The 21,100-nt window shown below is 39.2% G+C and overlaps 1 protein-coding gene across 2 annotated transcripts in view; it reads right to left on the bottom strand.

The window, feature by feature from the left end:
- Positions 1-21,100, bottom strand: part of LOC117518769 (lisH domain-containing protein ARMC9) — a 139,800-nt gene that overhangs the window by 15,239 nt on the left and 103,461 nt on the right. For both annotated transcript variants that reach the window (XM_034179997.1, XM_034179998.1), the window contains 2 exons: positions 18,016-18,118; positions 3,858-4,046 (listed from right to left, as the gene is read on the bottom strand). In XM_034179997.1, the coding sequence (XP_034035888.1) occupies positions 3,869-4,046; positions 18,016-18,118 (281 nt within the window). In that variant the 3' untranslated portion in view covers positions 3,858-3,868. The remainder of the gene's footprint in view (positions 1-3,857; positions 4,047-18,015; positions 18,119-21,100) is intronic.

Here is a 21,100-nt window from a genome sequence, read left to right as displayed (position 1 = left end):
TCAGTGTCAATATTTGGTACAGTAGCCTTTGTTTGCAATTACAGAGGTCAAACGTTTCCTGTAGTTTTTCACCAGGTTTGCACACACTGCAGCAGGAATTTTGGTCCACTCCTCCATACAGATCTTCTCTAGATCTTTCAGGTTTGCAGTTTCAGCTCCCTCCAAAGATTTTGTATTGAGTTCAGGTCTGGAGACTGGCCAGGCCACTCCAGGACCTTGAAATGCTTCTTACGGAGCCCCTCCTTAGTTGCCCTGGCTGTGTGTTTGGGGTCATTGTCATGCTGGAAGACCCAGCCATGACCCATCTTCAATGCTCTTACTGAGGGAAGGAGGTTGTTTGCCAAAATCTCGCAATACATGACCCCATCCATCCTCCCTTCAATACGGTGCAGTCGTCCTGTCCCCTTTGCAGAAGAGCACCCCAAGAGTATGATGTTTCCACCCCCATGCTTCACGGCTGGGATGGTTTTCTTAGGGTTGTTCTCATCCTCTAAACATGGTAAGTGGAGCTGATTCCAAAAAACAATTCTGGTCTCATCTGGTCACATGACCTTCTCCCATTCCTCCTCTGGATCATCCAGATGGTCACTGGTGAACTTCAAACGGGCCTGGACATGTGCTGGCTTGAGCAGGGGGACCTTGCTGCCCTGCAGGATTTTAAACCATGACAGCATCATGTGTTACTAATGTAATCTTTGTGACTGCGGTCCCAGCTCTCTTCAGGTCACTGACCAGGTCCTCCTGTGTAGTTCTGAGCTTTCTCAGAATCATCCTTACCCCACAAAGTGAGATCTTGCATGGAATCCCAGACCGAGGGAGACTGACAGTCATCTTGTGTTTCTTCCACTTTCTAATAAATAATCATAACAGTTGTTGTCTTCTACCAAGCTGCTTGCCTGTTGTCCTGTAGTCCATCCCAGCCTTGTGCAGGTCTACAGTTTTGTCCCTGGTGTCCTTAGACAGCTCTTTGGTCTTGGCTATGGTGGACAGGTTGGAGTGTGATTGACTGAGTGTGCGAACAGGTGTCTTTTATACAGGTAACAAGTTCAAACAGGTGCAATTAATACAGGTAAAGAGTGCAGAATAAAGGGCTTCTTAAAGAAAAATTAACAGGTCTGTGTGAGCCAGAATTCTTGCTGGTTGGTAGGTGTTCAAACACTTATTTGCAGCAGTAACATACAAATAAATTATTTAAAAAAATCATACATTGTGATTCCCGGATTTTTCTTTTTTTTTTAGATTATGTCTCTCAGTGGACATGCACCTAAGATGAAACTTTCAGACCCCTCTATGTTTTATAAGTGGGAGAACTTGCAAAACACACACACACACACACACACACACACACACACACACACACATATATATATATATATATATATATATATATATATATACACACACACACACACACACACGTGTGTGTTTTCAGTTTAAGTAGTTTATGGATTTCAGTTTACGGGTCAATTACTGCAGGAAATCTTAATCGCAAACCCTATCTACAAAAAAAATATTTTTTTTTTTTTTTTTGGCGGGGGTCACTACAGGCTGAGGTGATCCCAGCAGCTCTCGCTTCTGGTGTGACATGCCCGACTTCGCTGGGTATGTCCTGCTCTGTGGACAGTGTCAGGTGAGGAGTCTGACTGAGACGGCCTGCACCTGTCAAACTCACAGAGGAAAGAAACCTCCACCTCCAGTAAACGGCTCAATAATCTTAAGAGAAATGTTGTAGAAAAACAAACAACACTAGTTTCTAACCTCAGGAAGATAGACAACAAGCTACAATCTTATTTTTATCCATATGAGCTGTCCTCTGAGCTGGAAAAATAGCACTTGTCTGAATGAGCAGGCGACAGAGAAACGGAAGCGTAGGGACCGTCTACAAAGTGCAAAAAGAAGACACCAAAAAAATATTCACTAAATTCAGGTGTGGTGTCACCAAATTCACCGAACACATCAATGGTCTCCTGCTGGTTATACTACAGCACTCAGTTTGGAAAAATGTGCAAAAATTGAATTTTAGTGATTTTCTTTATCATTAAAATAAATCATAAAATGAGCAATAAAATTCACTAATTCACTAAAATTAAATTTTTTGCACATTTTTCCAAACTTGAGTGCTGTAGTATAACCAGCAGGAGACCACTGACGTGTGCAGTAAATTTTGGGTCACTACAACGTATAACATTATTAAACGTTTATTGTTACATTTATGCTTATTACATTCTGTTTATTGCTATAATATTGTTTAGCTTTGCTGGCTTGCAAGGTACAATAGGCTAGTTAATGGCTAAATTAACGGTAGCTCATCTGGCTATAGTTAGCCTACTTTCGAGATTTCCACTTTTATTTTAGATTAGATGTAGATTTTTAATGGTTCTTCAGCTTAAAGGGTTGTTTAATAAATGTCAATAGATAGTATCTAAGTTTGGGGTTTCCATTAGAAAGCATGTAGAGTATGGATTGTGTATTCCTATAGTAGCAATCCACAAGCTAGCTAGCAGGGTGAACTTTAGATAGATACCTAAAACATATTACATCAAGCTTCTGTTTCTATAATAACATAACCAGATTTATAGCTTAGCCTACTAGCTATAATTTAGTTTTACAACAAGTCTACAGACTCGGTAGATGTATACTACAATCTTCTCCTGTATGAACACTTTGGTTTCAGGAACTAACTCCTATAATATTATGTAGTAACTATATTTCTTGTATATGTTGTTTAGTACCCTGATTGTGCAAATGTCACTTATATACATGCTGTCCATATTCTTGAGCTGCTTAGGTGGGTAGGGAGAGTTCCCATGGGATGAAAAAGCTTTTCAACCTACCATCCCTGGTTCTCAAGACCAGGCACCTAAGTAGCTCTACACCCCCCCCCCCCCCCCCCCCCCCATTTTTAAAGACATTTAGATGTACCTTAGTACACACTAGTAGAGTTCCACCTTAGAGCTGGAATGTATAATAGAAGATATACCTTACTGAATTTTCACTGACACTATTGAAAATTTAAACAATAAAAAATTCTCCAACATTTTTCACAATGACATTTTCTCAGCCGCCTTCTCGTTCAGGTCAATATTAAACATATATATTATGAATGACATTCATGTTTTGCGAGACCCGCGTTCATGTTTTGTGAGACCCACGTTCACATTTTGGGAGATATTTTTTCAGTATTCATGTTTTGCAATTAACGGTTTACGGATAATTCACGATTTGCAGCTGATTCATGTTTTGGGGGTTACCAACTAAAAAACATTTACATAAAAAACTGAAATGTGAGAATTTTGGACATTAAAAAAAGACACAAAATGATTAATCAATTACCAAAATAGCTGATGATTCATTTAATAATTGATGAATAATCTATTAATTTCTGCAGCTCTACCATTAGTAAGTCTATGTGTAAGAAGTTTTACTACCTTCACAATAATTCCAAAAATCAAAATAGGTTTTTTTTTTTTTATTAAATTGTTCACTATGTATTTCACTATATTTCTGTATCACACTGAATTTATTACAGATTGCCAGTTAAAACAGACTTCTGTAATTTAAAACTTGAACTTAAGGGAAACTGTTATCTTACAGTAAATTCCACCGTATCTTGTGATTATGATCTTGTGTTTGTTTTCTGAACAACAGAAGCAGATCTTTCCAGTAAAACCAGTTTCAAGGATCATAGGAAATAGTGTGGGTGATGAGAAGGAAGGATAGTGTATGGACAGTGACAGCTACAAAAATACCGCAATGAAAGGAATACTCAATTGAGGAAATCTCTAGCAGTAAAGTAAATGATTCAAAATAATGTATGATAGGTAGCCAGTGTTAGCCTAACACTTTTCATAACGTACCTGCCAGCACTTTATTGGTGTCCTGCTTCTCCTGTGGGCTTGACAGAACCTGACAGGCTGCTCTGATTTGGGGTCAAATGGGAAAACTGGGGAGTCGAACTTCGGCCCCAGCGAGTGCTGCTCAGGACAGTTGAAGTGTCAGGTGTACGTGGAAGCTCCTTCTTGCAGGAAAACGGACTGAAAGAGTCACTACAAAGATCAAATACAAACAGAATGAGTAACAACTTGTTCGGTCTGTACAGGTAAATACTGTATTATGTACAGGTGTGAAATTCCAACTCATTTCGAAAGTGCTTCTAGAGCAATGCTGAAAGAAGCACACATCAATAAATACACAACTACACACTGTGACAACAACATATCAATGGTTCAAGCAGATGTTTGTCATCGTGCTGCTTTGCTGCAGAATAGTAAGACTTTCAGAATGCGTTAAGTCCTTTCAATTCAGACTAAAGATACATCTGTTGTCTGTAACTCATCTTTATTCAGAAGTAGTCTATCACTGGATCGTCTCTCGACTCTCTTCACTGACTATCGGGGAATGACTCAAACTTGGTGAGCATTTTAAATACACTGAACAAAAATATAAACGCAACACTTTTGTTTTTGCTCCAATTTTTCATGAGCTGAACATTTTCTATATACACAAAAGACCTACTGCTTTCAAATATTGTTCAGAAATCTGTCTAAATCCGTGTTAGTGAGCACTTCTCCTTTGCCAAAATAATGCATCACACCTCACAGGTGTGGCATATCAAGATGCTGATTAGACAAGATGATTATTGCACAGGTGTGCCTTAGGCTGGCCACAAAAAAAGGACACTCTGACATGTACACCCTGTTTTATTGGGGTGGTCTGTGGGTAGCGGGAGTCAGAGAACCAGTCAGTCAGTATCTGGAGTGACCACATCTGGGTGTCACATACTAAGCATTCCTTAGTATGTATCATTTCACTTGTTTGTTTTTCTGATATTGCTATAGGGCCCGTAGCATGGGAAGGCGCACAGATTCTGGCCACCATAGGGTAGAAAATGAAGTACCTTGAAACATGTAATGCAATATACCATTTTAAAGGGTACTGTCTGGAGTATTAACCTGTGAAGTTTCAGAGCTTAATACCTGCTCAGTGTGGAGACACAGCTGAATCAACATACAGATCACCTCGCTGCAGGCAAAAAAAAATAAATGCATTTTTGAAGATTCTTGGACCATACTTTGACTAGTCAACTTCCTTAAAATTAATACTCTTCCAATGGCATGTCCGTATTTCTAGTCCAATACGAGATACACAAAAACGTGACGTACAGCAACTGAGAGAGATTTCTTGGAAGTGTTAGCTACTGCTTGAAGTGTTCAAACAAAGATGTATTGTAAGTACCAAACAACAGTGCACTCTAACTCATGGCATAGTTCCAAGCTGGTTCTATTACAGCTGGAATGTTATAGAGCGTGACGTACACAGAGCGTGACTGACCACGTCTGGTATCAAATACATTCAAAGAAATAGCTGAATAATAGTAACTAAATCGTAACTATACCTTAACAGTTTGTGACATTCCATAAACAGCTGCCCTGTATCATTGGTATGTTATCTCTTGCGTGTAAGTTTTGTGACATACAAAAATGTGATGTACTCTGTAACAGGAAATAATAAGTGAGTGCGCATGTTCCCATGCAACAAGCCTGCCAGAACGGGTTAAGTGATTCTTCAGGAAGGAATTTCTACAAAGTCAGCAACTCAAGCAACGTCAAGCAGGACACCACCTTTGTTCAGTATATTCAAACACTAACTTTCCTTTACTTTGAAACTTGTTTTATATTGACCAATGCAGGCCTTGTGGGGGCCAAAAGGGTGAATACAGATACTTGTCTGGCTAATGTGACATAAAGCTACATTGTCTGTGTACTATGCTATGCTATATTTTTTCAGGCATGTTGCATTCACATTCACAGATTTACATTCACACCTGGAAGCTGCCCAAGTACAAACACAGTCCGATCTGTTGACCAATGAACAGCTCTCTGGGAGCAACTGGGAGTTCTGGGTCTTATTCAAGGATATGTCAGCGGGAGTAATGAAGCTGTGGAAAATTCTGCCTCTTCACTTCTTTCATACAGATACATTTTGCCAGAGCCACAATGAAACTTGGATGACTCAAAGCTCAAGCCTGTTTTTTTACCATTTAAGCCACCAGTGTCCAAAAATCAAAAACTAATTTGGTGCTGCATCAACAGGATATTGAAAATAGACGGACCTTTCTGGAGAGCAGAATATGATGATATCACCAGGGCCCGGTTTCATAAAGCAGTCTAATCTTGTTTAGTAAACTAAACTCACTTAATCGACTAATCTTTTGATGTTAGTCATTGCACAAAGCGCTTAGTCGGCTAACGTTTTGCATTATCCGACTAAAGTTTTTAGTCTGGTACAGAGGAAGCTAATCTTATTTTAGTTGACAAACTTCAGTGTCTTACCTCAAAAATGGCAGCTATCATGTAGAAACACTTAATGGAACACTGAAGAGCACCCCTACATCACTCATACTCCTCCAAAAGGAGAGCTTCCTCTGCTTTTGGCCAGGGTTGTATCAAACGACTGTGTCATGATGTATTTGTGACAGTTCTCACATTAGCCATTGGACATTGTTCTTACACCAAGCAGCACTATGTGCACAAAAAGGCTGACGGAAGTGTAGAAGAAGAACTGCTAGGTTAAGAGTCGTTCTGCAGTTTGCATGTGTCCGTAAATGTTAATAAAGCCAGTTAACAAAACAAAGGCTGGATACTTCATGATAACAACCAACAATAGCCATCAATGTGAAATGGTGATCAGACAGATGCTGGGTGACTAACCATCATCGACTAAGTAAGTTTAATAGACTAGAAGATTACACTGCTTTATGAAACCAGGCCTAGGATTCAACATGTGAAGTGGAACTGGTTTACAGCAATACATCAGTGGATTTAAACTTCTGTGCACTCAAAAATGTTCAAGTATCCCATAAATCTACAGAGTAATACTAATAGCCAGGCTATGATGAGAATGAAGCAATGGAGACACGCACATCCAAAACATGTAAAAAAGGCATGCAGGACCAAGAAATATAAACCAAAGATAGACACCAAATGATCCGCACAGCCACAGCGCTCCAATACACAAAGGACTTTATTTAACAAGACATGAAAGTAATGTTTTGGGCGACCAGCCTTTCGTCAGACAGCATGATCAAAATAAAACACCTGTCTAAATACAAACATAACCAAATGATTGCCCTCACCTGAAGACTAATCAAACGAAAATTAAAAACATCTTGTCATATTATCTGCTACAATCAAACTAACAAATTAGTGAGAGCAAATAGATAAATAAACGCCCCAGCCGACAAAGACTTCAAACAAAACAAAGACACTGATATAAATACAAGCCAAATATCTAAAAAAACAAATGTCATAGTTGATTTTTATCATTTTTTCGGAATTTACGACTAATGAATTTTTTGGTACTACTGACTCAGCGGTTAATTCTGCTGTCTCCACCATTCAAGATATTAAAACCAGAACTGAAACACAATCATTGGAGCAAACTGGATTGGCAGAGTGACCAATCATCTGATGGTACACAAAAAACGTTTTTTAAGGGTAAAAGTACTTTTATACCTCCACATAAAAGAAATGCATCTATTGACACTTACTGCAGATTGGTGGAATATGATAATTCTCAACTTCCTGTTTCTAAAAGACAATATAAAGTTGTTGATAATTTAACCAGAGCACAAAGGATGGAACTGGAGGTGCTCAAAAAAGATAATACCATAGTCATTAAAAGTGCTGATGAAGGGGGAGCGATTATCATAGACAGCTCAGCAATAATGTTTTTTATAAAAAACTTCAGTCTAATCCTACAGCAGAATTTAAAGAGAAAATTCAAAATACTCTGGATCATCTGTTAGAAACTCATCAAATCAATAAATCTGAACACGCTTTTATGACAGTGAGCTGTCCAGTAACTCCTGTTCTGTATATCCTTCCTAAGATTCATAAACAATATACAGATATGCCACCTGGTCGACCAACTGTATCTGCCATGGGTTCCTTAACAGCAAAGATTTCGGCCTTTGTGGATCATTTTCTTCAACCTTTGGTGTTTTCTCTCCCATCCTTTGTTAAAGATTCAATGGATTTTTTAAAATTATTACATACAATGACTGTTTCAGATCAATGCCTTTTGGTGACTATGAATATCAAATCTTTGTATACTAATGTCCCCATTGAGGGTGGATTATAAGCGATGCAATTTTTTTCTTAATCAGAGGATGGATTGCACACAGAGTAACCAGAGCATTGCTAATCTTACTGGTATCGTATTAACTTCAAATTTCTTTGTTTTAATCTGACTATTGCCTGCAAATTTCGGGGATCAGTATGGGGTCAAAGATGGCCCCCAGTTTTGCCTTATTGTTCTGCATTTTTTTTGAACAGGATATTGTTTTCTCAGATCGAAATCCTCATTTACACCAAATTTCACATTGGAAAAGATATACAGATGATATTTTCTTTGTGTGGCATGGCACGGAGACACCCCTTATAGAATTTCACAAGTTTATTAATGATAATTGTAATCTGAAATTTACTATACCATATGATGCACATAAAATGAACTTTCTTGATATTCTGGTCTATAGACAAGGTAATAAATTGAACTCTACCCTGTACAGGAAGAGCACTGATCAGAATTCTACTCTGCATGGAAAGTCATTTCATCCAGTGTCTCTTAAGAAATGTTTACCTCTTTCACAATTTAATCGTATACGTCGTATTTGTAGTTCAGATTCTGATTATCAAGTACAAGCGGATGATCTTGCTCATCGTTTTCAACAGAGAATATAATCCTATGTGGATCACTGAAACCTGTAACAGATTTGATATCATCACTCAAAATGAATGTTTGCACTCAAACAAAATAAAACTGTGACTACTAGTTTGAACTGCATTACACAGTATTTGCCGCTGAGTAGGGAATTTGACAAAGTTTAAAAAAGACTGACATATTATCGAAACTGATCCACATTTGAAAGATTTAAAAGTGTTTTCTTCACCACCTAGGATTGTACACAAAAGACCACCTAATTTGAACAGTATGTTGGTACACTCTAATCTGTTGCCTTTGATTGACTCATGATCCTCACCCAAGACACCGGATGGTAACTATAGATGTGGTTATTGCAGTCAATGCAATTTTACATATCAAACAGAAGTTTTTCAACAACCCAGGACAGGTAAGATGTTTAAAATCAAGGGAGTTATCACCTGTGAGACTTCCAATGTCATTTACATGTTGAAGTGTCCGTGTGAACTAGCCTATATTGGAAAAACTATAAGTCCTTTAAAAACAAGAATTTCAGAGCATAGATCCAAAATTTGTAATCATGATAATAAAACTCCTGTGGCTGTTCACTTTTCTGTGAAACAGCATAATGTGAGTGCACTTAGGTACTTGGGCACTGAGCATGTACAACTTAACAATCGTGGTGGTGATATTAACAATGTGCTTTTGAAAAGGAAGACGTTTTGGATTTATACTCTCAGTACACTTTCTCCCTGCGGCTTGAATCAGGATTTCGATCTAGACCATTTTTATAATATATTTCTTTATGATTCTTTGTCCACCTTTTTTTTTTTTTCAATTCTGAAGTTGTTGTATGATGTATTTTTCTCTGCAGGACGTGTCTTGTTTGTACTTTTCCCATTACTTTTGTTATTTTGTTTTTTATATATTTGGCTTATATTTATGTCAGTGTCTTTGTTTGTTTTGTTTGATGTCTTTGTCCGCTGGGGTGTGTATTTATCTGTTTGCTCTCACTAATTTGTTAGGTTGATTGTAGCAGATAACATGACAAGATGTTTTTAATTTGGGTTTGATTATTCTTCAGGTGAGGGCAATCATTTGATTATGTTTGTATTTAGACAGGTGTTTCATTTTGAGCATGCTGTCTGACAAAGGGCTGGTTGCCCGAAATGTTACTTTCATGTCTTGTTAAATAAAGTCCTTTTTGTATTGGAGCCCTGTGGCTGTGCAGATGATTTGGTGTCTATCTATGATGAGAATGAAGCCTCACCACAGTTCTTGGAGAACCTTCTAAAAGCTGCTGTTTAGAAAGTAGATAGACCAGGGCAGAACAAAGAGATGTGCCATGGACACATATTTTCTGGACTATACAGATGAGGAAAAATTTATTAGCCCCGCTATGAAATTTAATGTTTTCTTCAAAATTTTTCAGGTGCTGTTTTAAGACAGTAAGGCATTTTCAACACAGCGTTTCTAAACAGCCTGCAGTGTGCAGAGGGCTGTGCAGCCTGGTGCCTTACTGTCAGAACAACTCCACAGAAGGCTGAGCAGGAGAGGAACCAAGGCCTTACTGAGCAACAAGCTAAGAGGAAAGAGCGACAGCAGCAGCCTCAGCAGGCATCACAGTACACGTGCAACAAATGCAGCAGTGATTGTCACTTGCACATTGACTGACGTCATTCAGCCAGGTGCAGATAGAAACAAAAGACAAAAATTTTCTGTATATTTGGATTGTCAACTGTGTTGGTAACATGGTCCAAGAAGAGGGTCACCCCTTTGAGTATGGTCTACTTGAGGTTTTTTCCTCAAATCATCAGAGGGAGTTTTTCCTTACCACTGTCACCTGTGTGCTTACTCTAGGGGTTGGTAAGGTTAAACCTTACTTATGTGAAGCGCCTTGAGGCAGCTTTGTTGTGATTTGGCACTATATAAATTAAATAAATCAAAATTTAATTGGAAATGTGGAAAACAAATGAACAAACAAACAAAGCAAAAAAACAAACAAACAAACAAACAAAACAAAACAAAAACAAAACAAAACTGGATGTTACACCATCATCTCCTGCAGATGGATGGATGCCAGGAGGACATAGTAAGATAATCCTGAGATTTAAGTTGATTTCAAAAGCTTTGAGCATTACAAAGTTAAAGTACATCATTGCACAACAGTGATTTGTGCTGTGGTTCAACAAAAAAGAAAAATCTTAAGGGGGCTAATAATTTTGACCCTGGTAGTTTTTGGTGTTTGTGAAATTATTTTGTTTCTGTGTTCAAAGTAAAATAATGTAAGCATCCAAAATAAAAACAGGACGTTTAAAAAAGCTGTGCTGAAAATTCTTTACTCTGGTAAAAAGTTAGTGGGGAAAATTGTTGAAGAAAATGTTAAATTTGTCAGTCATGTTTTTTAAAAACTAGTGTAGGAGATCCTACAAGTTAAAAAAGACTCTTGCAAGACCTCCTAAACTATTTACTAGAGTCTCTTGATTGAGAGACTAACTACACGACGAGTGGTGCCATCTTGGATTCAAAATAGCATTCACTGCCTTCATCTGCCTGCATGTAAATCCAGCTATTTTATTCATTTATTCGCTGAAAATGCCAGGTTGCTGTGCATTTGGATGCACAAATAGACATAGCAAGGGCTTCAAGATATACAGATTCCCTTCAGATCCGAACAGAAGAAAAATTTGACTAAATAAAGTTAGCCGTGTGGGATGGAAGGTGACTTTGTCAAAGTTTTGTGAAGTAAATTTATTGTTCAGTCCCATGCACAACCCCAATTCCAATGAAGTTGGGACATTGTGTGAAATGTAAATAAAAACAGAATACAATGATCTGCTAATCCTCTTCAACCTATATTCAATTGAATACACTACAAAGACAAGATATTTAATGTTCAAACTGATAAACTTTATTGTTTTTTGTGCAAATATTTTCTCATTTTGAAATGGATACCGGCAACATATTTAAAAAAAGCTGGAACGGGGCAACAAAAGACTGGGAAAGTTGATGAATGCTCAAAGAACATCTGTTTGGAACATTCCACAGGTGAACAGGTTAATTAGAAACAGGTGAGTGTCATGACTGGGTATAAAAGGAGCATCCCCAAAAGGCTCAGCCATTCACAAACAAAGATGGGGTGAGGATCACCACTTTGCTGCTTGAAAAACTAGTCCAACAGTTTAAAAACAATGTTTCTCAATGTTCAGTTGCAAGGAATTTAGGGATTCCATCATCTACAGTCCATAATATAATCAGAAGATTCAGAGAATCTGGAGAACTTTCTACACGTAAAGCGGTAAGGCTGAAAACCAACACTGAATGTCCGTGACCTTTGATACCTCAGGCGGCACTGCATTAACCTCTTAAACCCTACAGTGCCCCAATTTGGGGACTTGCCCTGTTTTGGAATATTTGAACACTCATAACTAACCAATGCTGACACCAACATACACTTATTATACATCAAAATGTCAAGCGAAGTCTCCTCTACAAAAGTATCCACTTTAATCACATATCAACTAACCACAGCTGAAACGCCAAGCAAATAAAGAAAAAACCTCATTTACTCCTACCAAGTATTATTTACTTTCAATGTTTTTTGCATCCACAACATCCTCTAGGACCTGTTGTGTGGGCCGCTGAAGAGGAGGTACTGCTGGCCCACCACCACCAGAGGGCGCCCTGCCTGGAGTGCGGGCTCCAGGCACCAGAGGGCGTTGCCGCCTTACGAGAGCAGCCAGGGTGACAGCTGTCACCCATCAGTGGACACGGCTGACTCCACTCAGCACGGAGGTATATCACCAGGACGGCGTCTCCACCTCAGTGCCGAGATATCGCCTTAAGATAGAGGTAACAAGTCTCTGCTATATTATATTGCCTTTCTTGTTGAGCATTGCAGGACAGCTGTCTACTCAAAGATAAGTACTCACCTTCCTGCAGTATTGTGACGTGAGGTGGAGACGGCTTCTCCCCTCTCTGTGTTACTGGGTGCAGCCGCATCCACACCTGTGTGTTTGTTCTCTTGCCAGCAGTACCGGATCCGACGAGCGGAGGCAGTGGCCACCTGGGAATTCGGGACTTGGCGGTTCCAGTACTTCCAGGGTTCGGTGGCAGAGGAAATCTGGGTGGTTCCGGTTCGACTTGGACGGACGTCTCCTACCTTCGAGCCTGCCCACACGACACCTGTGGAATTCGGCTTAACCCCAAATTGTCAATTGTTGTATTGGTTGTGCACGTTTCACAACAGTAAAACCTTGTTATTTACCTTCTCCATTGTCCGTTCATTTGCGCCCCCTGTTGTGGGTCCGTGTACCTACACTTTCACAACAGGACCTGTCTTTTAGCTGATCCAAACTTTTGCATTTTTGACCTTGTACAAGCTGAGAAATAAATCATAATGTATGGGTATGTGAATTTGGTGAAATAGGCTCTAGGGCTTAAGGGTTTAAAAACCAACATACTGTGTAAAGGATCCTACAGCCTGGGCTCAGGAACACTTCAGAAAACCACTGTCAGTTAACACAGTTTGTCGCTACATCTACAAGTGCAACTTAAAACTCTACCATGCAAAGCGAAAGCCATATATCAACAACATCCAGAAACGCCACTGCCTTCTCTAGGCCCAAGCTCATTTGAAATGGACAGACGCTAAGTGGAAAAGTGTGCTGTGGTCTGATGAGTCCACATTTCAAATTGTTTTTGGAAACCATGGACGTCGCGTTCTCCGGACAAAAGAGGAAAAAGACCATCCAGACTGTTACCAGCGCAAAGTTCAAAAGCCAACATCTGTGATGGTATGGGGGTGTGTTAGTGCCCATAGCATGGGCAACTTACACATCTGTGATGGCACCATCAATGTTGAAAGGTACATCCAGGTTTGGGGCAACACATGCTGCCATCCCTACTTATTTCTGCAAGACAATGCCAAGCCACATTCTGCACATGTTACAACAGCATAGCTTTGTAGTAAGAGTGTGGGTACTAGTCTGGCCTGCCTGCAGTCCAGACCTGTCGCCCACTGAAAATGTATGGCGCATTATGAAGCACAAAATACGACAACGGAGACCCTGGACTGTTGAACAACTGAAGTCGTACATCAAGCAAGAATGGGAAAGAATTCCACCTACAAAGTTTCAACAATTAGTGTCCTCAGTTCCCAAACGGTTATTGAGTGTTGTTAGAAGGAAAGGTGATGTAACACAGTGGTAAACATACCACTGTCTCAGCTTTTTTGAAACGTGTTGCAGGCAACCATAAACTAAAACAAAAAAGTTTATCAGTTTGAACATTAAATATCTTGTCTTTGTGGTGTATTCAATTGAATATAGGTTGAAGTGCATTTGCAAATCATTGTATTCTGTTTTTATGTACATTTTACACAACGTCCCAACTTCATTGGAATTGGGGTTGTAATTTGACCCTAACAAGTTTTTCTTTCTACAATCATCACCTCCAATTTAAAGGTAAGCTGTACAATTTCATCTTTTTCCAACTACGTGCTATAAAGTTGCTGACATTTCTGATCCATTTGTAATCAGCATGCAAACTGCAAAAACTATTAAAATATGAAGTAGTGAAAGCAGAAAAGTGTAAAATCACAGCCTTTTTCTGTGTCTGATTTAACAGGTGCACGTCCAGGCTGTGGCTCAGAGTCTGAGCATGGTGTGAAAAAAAAAAAAAAAACGGTCTGGCTTTTAATCACGGAAATGATTCCGGTCCCACTTGCGAGGGGTTTTTAATGGAAATACATTGCATTCAGACGGGACATTTTATCCGATGTGAACGAAAAATCCATTGTACAAAATCCATTATATACAGTGTTAATTACATGGAAAAGAATACAAAAACTTTGAGACTTTTTTGTCTGGTGACTGCGAATATCTGGTTTATACGATGATGGCTTAGGTGAGTTTTACTGTACATGGGACTGAACAATAAATTTACCTCGCAAAGCTTTGACAATAAAGTCGTCTTCCATCCCACACTGCTGACTTTATCTTCCCAAATTTTTCTTCTGTTCGGATCTGAAGGGAATCCTTGCTGTGTCTATTTGTGCATCCAAACGCACAACAACCCGCCATTTTCAGTGAATAAATAAATAAAATAGCTGGATTTCCATGCAGACAGATTAACCACCACCACAAAAAAGCATGTTTAGGAGGCCCAGTGTTGCAAACTGAAGGGTTCCCCCTAAAAATCGGTCCCCCGTGCCTACACTGCCCATGCGTCATTTCGGTGTGTCAGCAGCAATTCACCGATTATCATCTTGTCTCTGCTTAAAACTGACTTAAGAATGATTTAAGAGGTTTTAATTTGTCATCTGATGGTAAATAATCACATTATTCCCTTTGATCACTTTGGGTGTAGAGAGTCAAACACAAAGAGTTAGAGTCAGATGTGGTGCTGTCGCGCTCTGATATTTCATCAGGTTTTTAATGATGAAATAATGCTGAATTTATGTGGAAATGATTGTTGTACAAAAGTTTCAGAGATCTGTTGCTGAGATAGATGATAACTGAAGTGCAGCTTTAAGCAGAAACGAGGTGATAATCGGCTGCTGATGCTCCGAAATGATGCACGCGCAGTATGCAAAAGGGGACCAATTTTTAGGGGAGGGGGTCTGTTTGGTCTGCGTCACCAGCAAAAACAAAAGCGGGGTGGTCAAGTGGTTAGTGTGTGTGTTTCCACAGCAGAAGGTTCTTGATTCAATGCCACCACTGCTGCTCTCAAATTGAAAACCCATGCTCTTGAATAAAAGAGGAAATATATCATTCATATTACCAGGCATAACACTTGTTTGGAGCGTTTGAGACAAAGAGAACAGCAACAGTAGCAATGCTAATGCTATGCTAATTGCTATTTGAATACTTATTTTTCAAGTTCTGGTGATATAGCGAGGGAGTATTTACTGACCACTGTTAGTCCACTGTAAACAAAAAAGAAGGGAGATTGTTTGCAGGTTGGGAATTTTTTTACACCAACAAGCAGACAGCACCTGTGATGTACTGGATGAAGTAGTGCAGGAAATACAGTATCTGCCTTGATTTTGAATATCAAATATACCATGTGCATCAGCATGGATGTGAGATAACAGTAAATCAGCTGCTTTCCTAAGTCAGTGGCTGCACTCAACTTTGTAGTTTGTGTGCCTCAAATTTGTTGTGACTATTTAACTTTTGTACACATCTTTAAACTTGCACGCATGCACTTGATAACTGAGGTAGACATATTAGGTTGAGAGTGAAGCGATGAGATCCATCCCCATCTGTATTTATCAAGTTCCTCATTCATCTGTAACTGAGCACAGAGAGTAAAGAAAATGTTCCAGCTGTTGAAGGAATAAAAAGCCAGATGAAGATGAAACAGGGACTCAGGAGTCAAGTTCCTCAGGGATTTAAAAAAGAAGAGAAATGAGGAAAGTTTGACTTGAATAAATCTCTTTGTAAGTACTGCTTTTTTTTTTTACACGCCATAGTCTCACAAACCAGCTCGGCAGTGCTGAGTCACTGATTAGTGTGGAAGTCCACTCTTGCCAGTGCTCCTCACTGACACACAAACCCACAAAATCACAGCAGGTATCTAGATTCAAGATTCAATACTTTATTGCCATGCAACCAATGCAAGTTGCTAGGGATTTGTTTCAGTGTGCTCATAAACAAGAGACATAAAAAGCATAAGCATACACACAATACTCCACATAAAATCACACACATTATATCTGAATAATAATAATAATAAAAAAAAATAGACCCCCTTAAGCTGAGTCAGGTTAAAGTGTCAAGTGCAAACATAGACTCAGCAGTGGCTTGTTAAAGTGCTAAGTGCAGTAGTACAGTACACAGCAGATACAAAATGGACATATTGCACTAAAATGCTAAATAAATAAATATATAAAAAAGATAAAAAGAAATACAACCATGTATATGAGCTCTGTCATAGTCATAAAAACCTACTTTCATAAGGTGCTGGTGCAGGGTAGGAGAACTATTTAGTTAATGAGGAGTTTTTACTGTACATTGATGTCTGTCGGAGTGTGTTTGTCGGCTTCAGGATCTCATACTCGGTGGACTGGGTTAATATTCTCTGCGGTTTAATAGTTACTTTATTACCTGTGTTGACAAAGGTGCAGCAGGTCTACAAACTGCTTGACCCATTGTGTGTCTGTTTACAGAGTCGATGTGTAACCAGTATCTTGACAAAGACACTGAAACTTGGTGAAACTTGGTACACATGGCCATCTCACTAAAACCTCAGAAAGGTTCGATGCTAGGCATGTTTTGATTTTAACTTTGGCCACCAGGGGGCCAAATCTCTGAAACTGTGTATATGTGATATCTTGATTAAGACTTTGTGTATCAAGGTGAAATTTAGAACACAAGGGTCACTAAGACTTTGCATAAGTTGGATATTAGACATGTTTTTAATTCATCCAGCATGTCTTGGGTCTTCCCCAGGACCTCCACCCAGTTGTACATGCCTAGAAAACATCTCTAGGGAGGTGATTAGGGCCATCCTCAGCAGATGTCTGAGCCACCTCAGCTGGCTCATTTCAATGTGATGGAGCAACGGCTCTTCTCTGTGTACAACACAGATTTTCTATGTTCTCACCATGTCCCTGTGTGTAAGCACAGATACCTGACAGAGGAACCTCATTTGTGTTGCTAGTGTCCACAGCTTTGTTTTTTCGGTCATTACCCACAATTCATGGCCATAGGTGAGAACAGGAGTGTAAATCGACGAGCAAATCAGGAGCCTCGCCTTCTGACTCAATGCCCCAAGTGGAGGAGATCAAGTATCTTGGGGTCTTGTTCACTAGTAGCACAGGTAAGATGCCAAGGAATGGACGATGTGGACTATTATGTCTTCAGAAAGTTTATCCAGTGGTCACTGACAGACATAAACAACACTCCCATGGTCCCATAGTGATCCTTACAATCTATGGTATTGCCAATTTGGAAGTGGCAGTACAGAGGCTCTGGGTCCTGTTCAATGGAGCAGCAGGTAAATCCGAGAGGTTGTGCCATCATCCACAATCTCTGCCTTCACAATGCATTCAGCAGTTGTTGAGGCAGTCATATTCATATAATCACAGCAGCCACATACGGCAGTATTTTCAATTCAATCTAAGTCAACTATCTGAAAAAGCAGATATTCTGAAGGTGCCACTAATGTCAGGCAATTCAAACATAATATTTTACTGAGCTCTTCAACAGATTGTTCCTATTTCAGCAATAAAATGCAGAACTGAATTCTCTGCGTGTGCATATGCAAAAAAGTGCTTTTGCAGTTAACATTTTTGTGTCAGTTTACCTGACAGAGTGAGCACTGACGTTCTCCTGGGATTGTTTACTGGTTCTTCCCTCAAATTCCCTGCTCAGCCCGGACTCTTTGGACAACCAACCGCACTCCGAGTCTGACAAGTGCAAAACAGAAAGAAAAATAATTATTTTCAAATTATTTTCAACTTTCAAATTTAAAAAAATAAGCTCAAAGATCATTTGAATTAAACTTGACAAAGAAAGAAAGAAATCTAATATGCTAATTTTATCCAAAGGCAGGAGATAACTCAGTGGTTCCCAAAGTGGGGGAACACCCCCTAGGGTATTGCAAGGGGTGGCGAGGCAAATAAATCTGGTTTACTACATACAAAAAGTTTATTACGGTAGGATTTTTATGTATGCTTCAGCTACATTGCTTTTTATGATACGTTAAGCAACCAGGACAGTTAAAATATTTATTTATATTTTGTTAATATATTACAATTGTATGCAAAACATTTTGGCTGATAATTTTCATGATTTTCCTTTATAAATCATTGGTTGTCTGGATCAGAAATTTCAGTTAAATATATCATATAGCAGACAAACATACTGATATTTGAGAAGTGAAATGAAGTTTCTAGTATTTACAGAAAGTGTGCAATAATTATTTAAACAAAATTGGGCAGGTGCATAAATATGGGCACCCTTGTCATTTTATTGATTTGAATACATTTGGTTTGGAAAGCTCATTGACCCTTGACCTTCTTACACAGGTGAATCCAATCATGAGAAAGGGTATTTAAGGTGGCAAATGTTTCCCCTCTTTGCATCTCTTCTAATGAGTGGCAACAAGGGAGCCTCTAAACAACTATCAAATTACCTCAAAACAAAGATTGTTCAACATCATGGTTTAGGGGAAGGATAAGCTATCTCAGAGATTTCAGTTGTCAGTTTCCACTGTGAGGAACATAGTGAGGAAATGGAAGACTGCAGGCACAGTACTAGTTAAGGCTCGAAGTGGCAGGCTTAGAAAACGCTCAGATAAGCTGAAGCAAAGGATGGTGAGAACAGTCGCAGTCAACACACAGACCTGCTCCAAAGACCTACAACATGATCTTGCTGCAGATAGTGTCTCTGTGCATCGTTCAGTTATACAGCGCACCTTGGACAAAACGATGTTGTATGATGCTGTAATGCAGAGCAAGCCTTTTCTGCGTACACGCCACAAACAGAGTCGCTTGAGGTACGCTAAAGCACATTTGGACAAGCTAGCTTCATTTTGGAATAAGGTGCTGTGGACTGATGAAACTAAAATTGAGTTATTTGGACATAACAAGGGGCGGTATGCATGACTGAAAAAGAACACAGCATTCCAAGAAAAACACTTGCTACCGACAGTAAAATTTGGAGGTGGTTCCATCATTGTGTGGGGCTGTGTGGCCAGTGCAGGTACAGGGAATCTTATTAAAGTTGAGGGTCACATGGATTCCAGTCAATGCCAGCAGAGAACAGTGTTCACGAATCACTGACAAAGTTGCGCCGAGGCTGGATCTTTCAACAAGACAACAACCCAAAACACTGCTCAAAATCTACTAAGGCATTCATGCAGAGGAACAAGTACAACGTTCTGGAATAGCCATCTCAGTCCCCAGACCTGAATATTACTGAAAATCTGTGGTGTGATTTTAAGTGGGCTGTCCAGGCTCAGAAACCAACAAACCTGAGATGTTTTGTAAAGAAGAATGGTCCAAAATACCTTCAACCAGAATCCACTGGAAGCTATAGGAAGCGTTTAGAGGCTGTTATTTCTGCAAAAGAAAGATCTACTAAATATTGATGTTTTTTTTTCTGTTGGGGTGCCCAAATTTATGCACCTGCCTAATTTTGTTTAAAGAATTATTGCACATTTTCTGTAGATCCTATAAACTTCATTTCACTTCTCAAATATCACTGTGTTTGTCTGCTATATGATATATTTAACTGAAATTGCTGATCCAAACAACCAATGATTTACAAAGGAAAATCATAGAAATCATCAGGGGTGCCTAAACTTTTATGTACAACTGTATATATAATATAATATAGCACAGATGCTTTAGAATCTGGGCTACATCTGTCATGTATTGTGTTATGTCTTATTATTGTGCTTGAATTAGTTCTGTCGTCATGTTCTGATATTGTGCTGTTGGGCTTTGTTTTTTTGGATTATGTTATTTTTCTGGCTGGGTGTGTCTTGCTTGGGTTTTCTTGCCCCCATTTCTCTTGTCTACCTTTCTTCGAGCTTGGTGGGGGCGTTTCACTCTGGTTGGGTACGCCCTGTTCTGGATCTTCCCACACGTGTGTCCTATCTACAGCTTATCACTGGGAGTATTTAAACACCACTAGTTGCACTGGTTTTTCACCTGATCGTTGTGCCCTGTGCCATTGCTTCTAGCTCTGTTCCTTGTTTATTCTGTCCTACTTCCACGTTGTGTTTTGACCACCTGCCTGTTATATCGACCACGCCATTGCCTGATGTTTTTGATTTGTTTGCTTCTCTTGGACTGCCTCTCTGTGTACCGAACCCTGCTGAGCCCTTCAGTAAAGGCCTCATTGAACCAAAGCTATGTTGCTGAGTCCTGCATTTGTCTCCAGCCTTCTTTGTCCGAAAGTTCTGATAACATCACTTTTAATAATTCCAGTTCAAAGGTATTTAGTGACTTTATTTATTTTGTTTTGTGCAATAAGAGGTTGTAATTTTTTAAATAAATTCCAATTGACTTTGACAGCAAAAAGCATGTATGTGTGTATCAAAAAGGGGAGCTCTGCAGAAAAAGTTTGGGAACTACTGCATTAACATGTTTCAAGCTGCTCTTTAACATTACAGTGACAGATTTTACAGACATTTTAGCAGGATAAAAATGAACCCAAGCCGCTGCTCAACAGGCACTAAACAGTTTGACACAGGGTGAGATATTTGTCAGGTGTTAGTCTAAACAAGTTGAGTTGTTCATTTGGTTCCGTGTCTTCCAACTACATTACAGCACTCAGGCATAATCAGACATCAAACTCATCAATCCTTTATTAGTTCCTCTTGCCCCTAGTTTCTGCCTATAAACTGGTCAATTTGTTCTAGAAATATGTTAAATGCATTA

The sequence above is a fragment of the Thalassophryne amazonica genome, chromosome 10 (genome assembly GCF_902500255.1).
Source record: "Thalassophryne amazonica chromosome 10, fThaAma1.1, whole genome shotgun sequence".
Classification (NCBI taxonomy): Eukaryota; Metazoa; Chordata; class Actinopteri; order Batrachoidiformes; family Batrachoididae; genus Thalassophryne; species Thalassophryne amazonica.
This window is presented reverse-complemented; position numbering and strand designations above follow the sequence as displayed.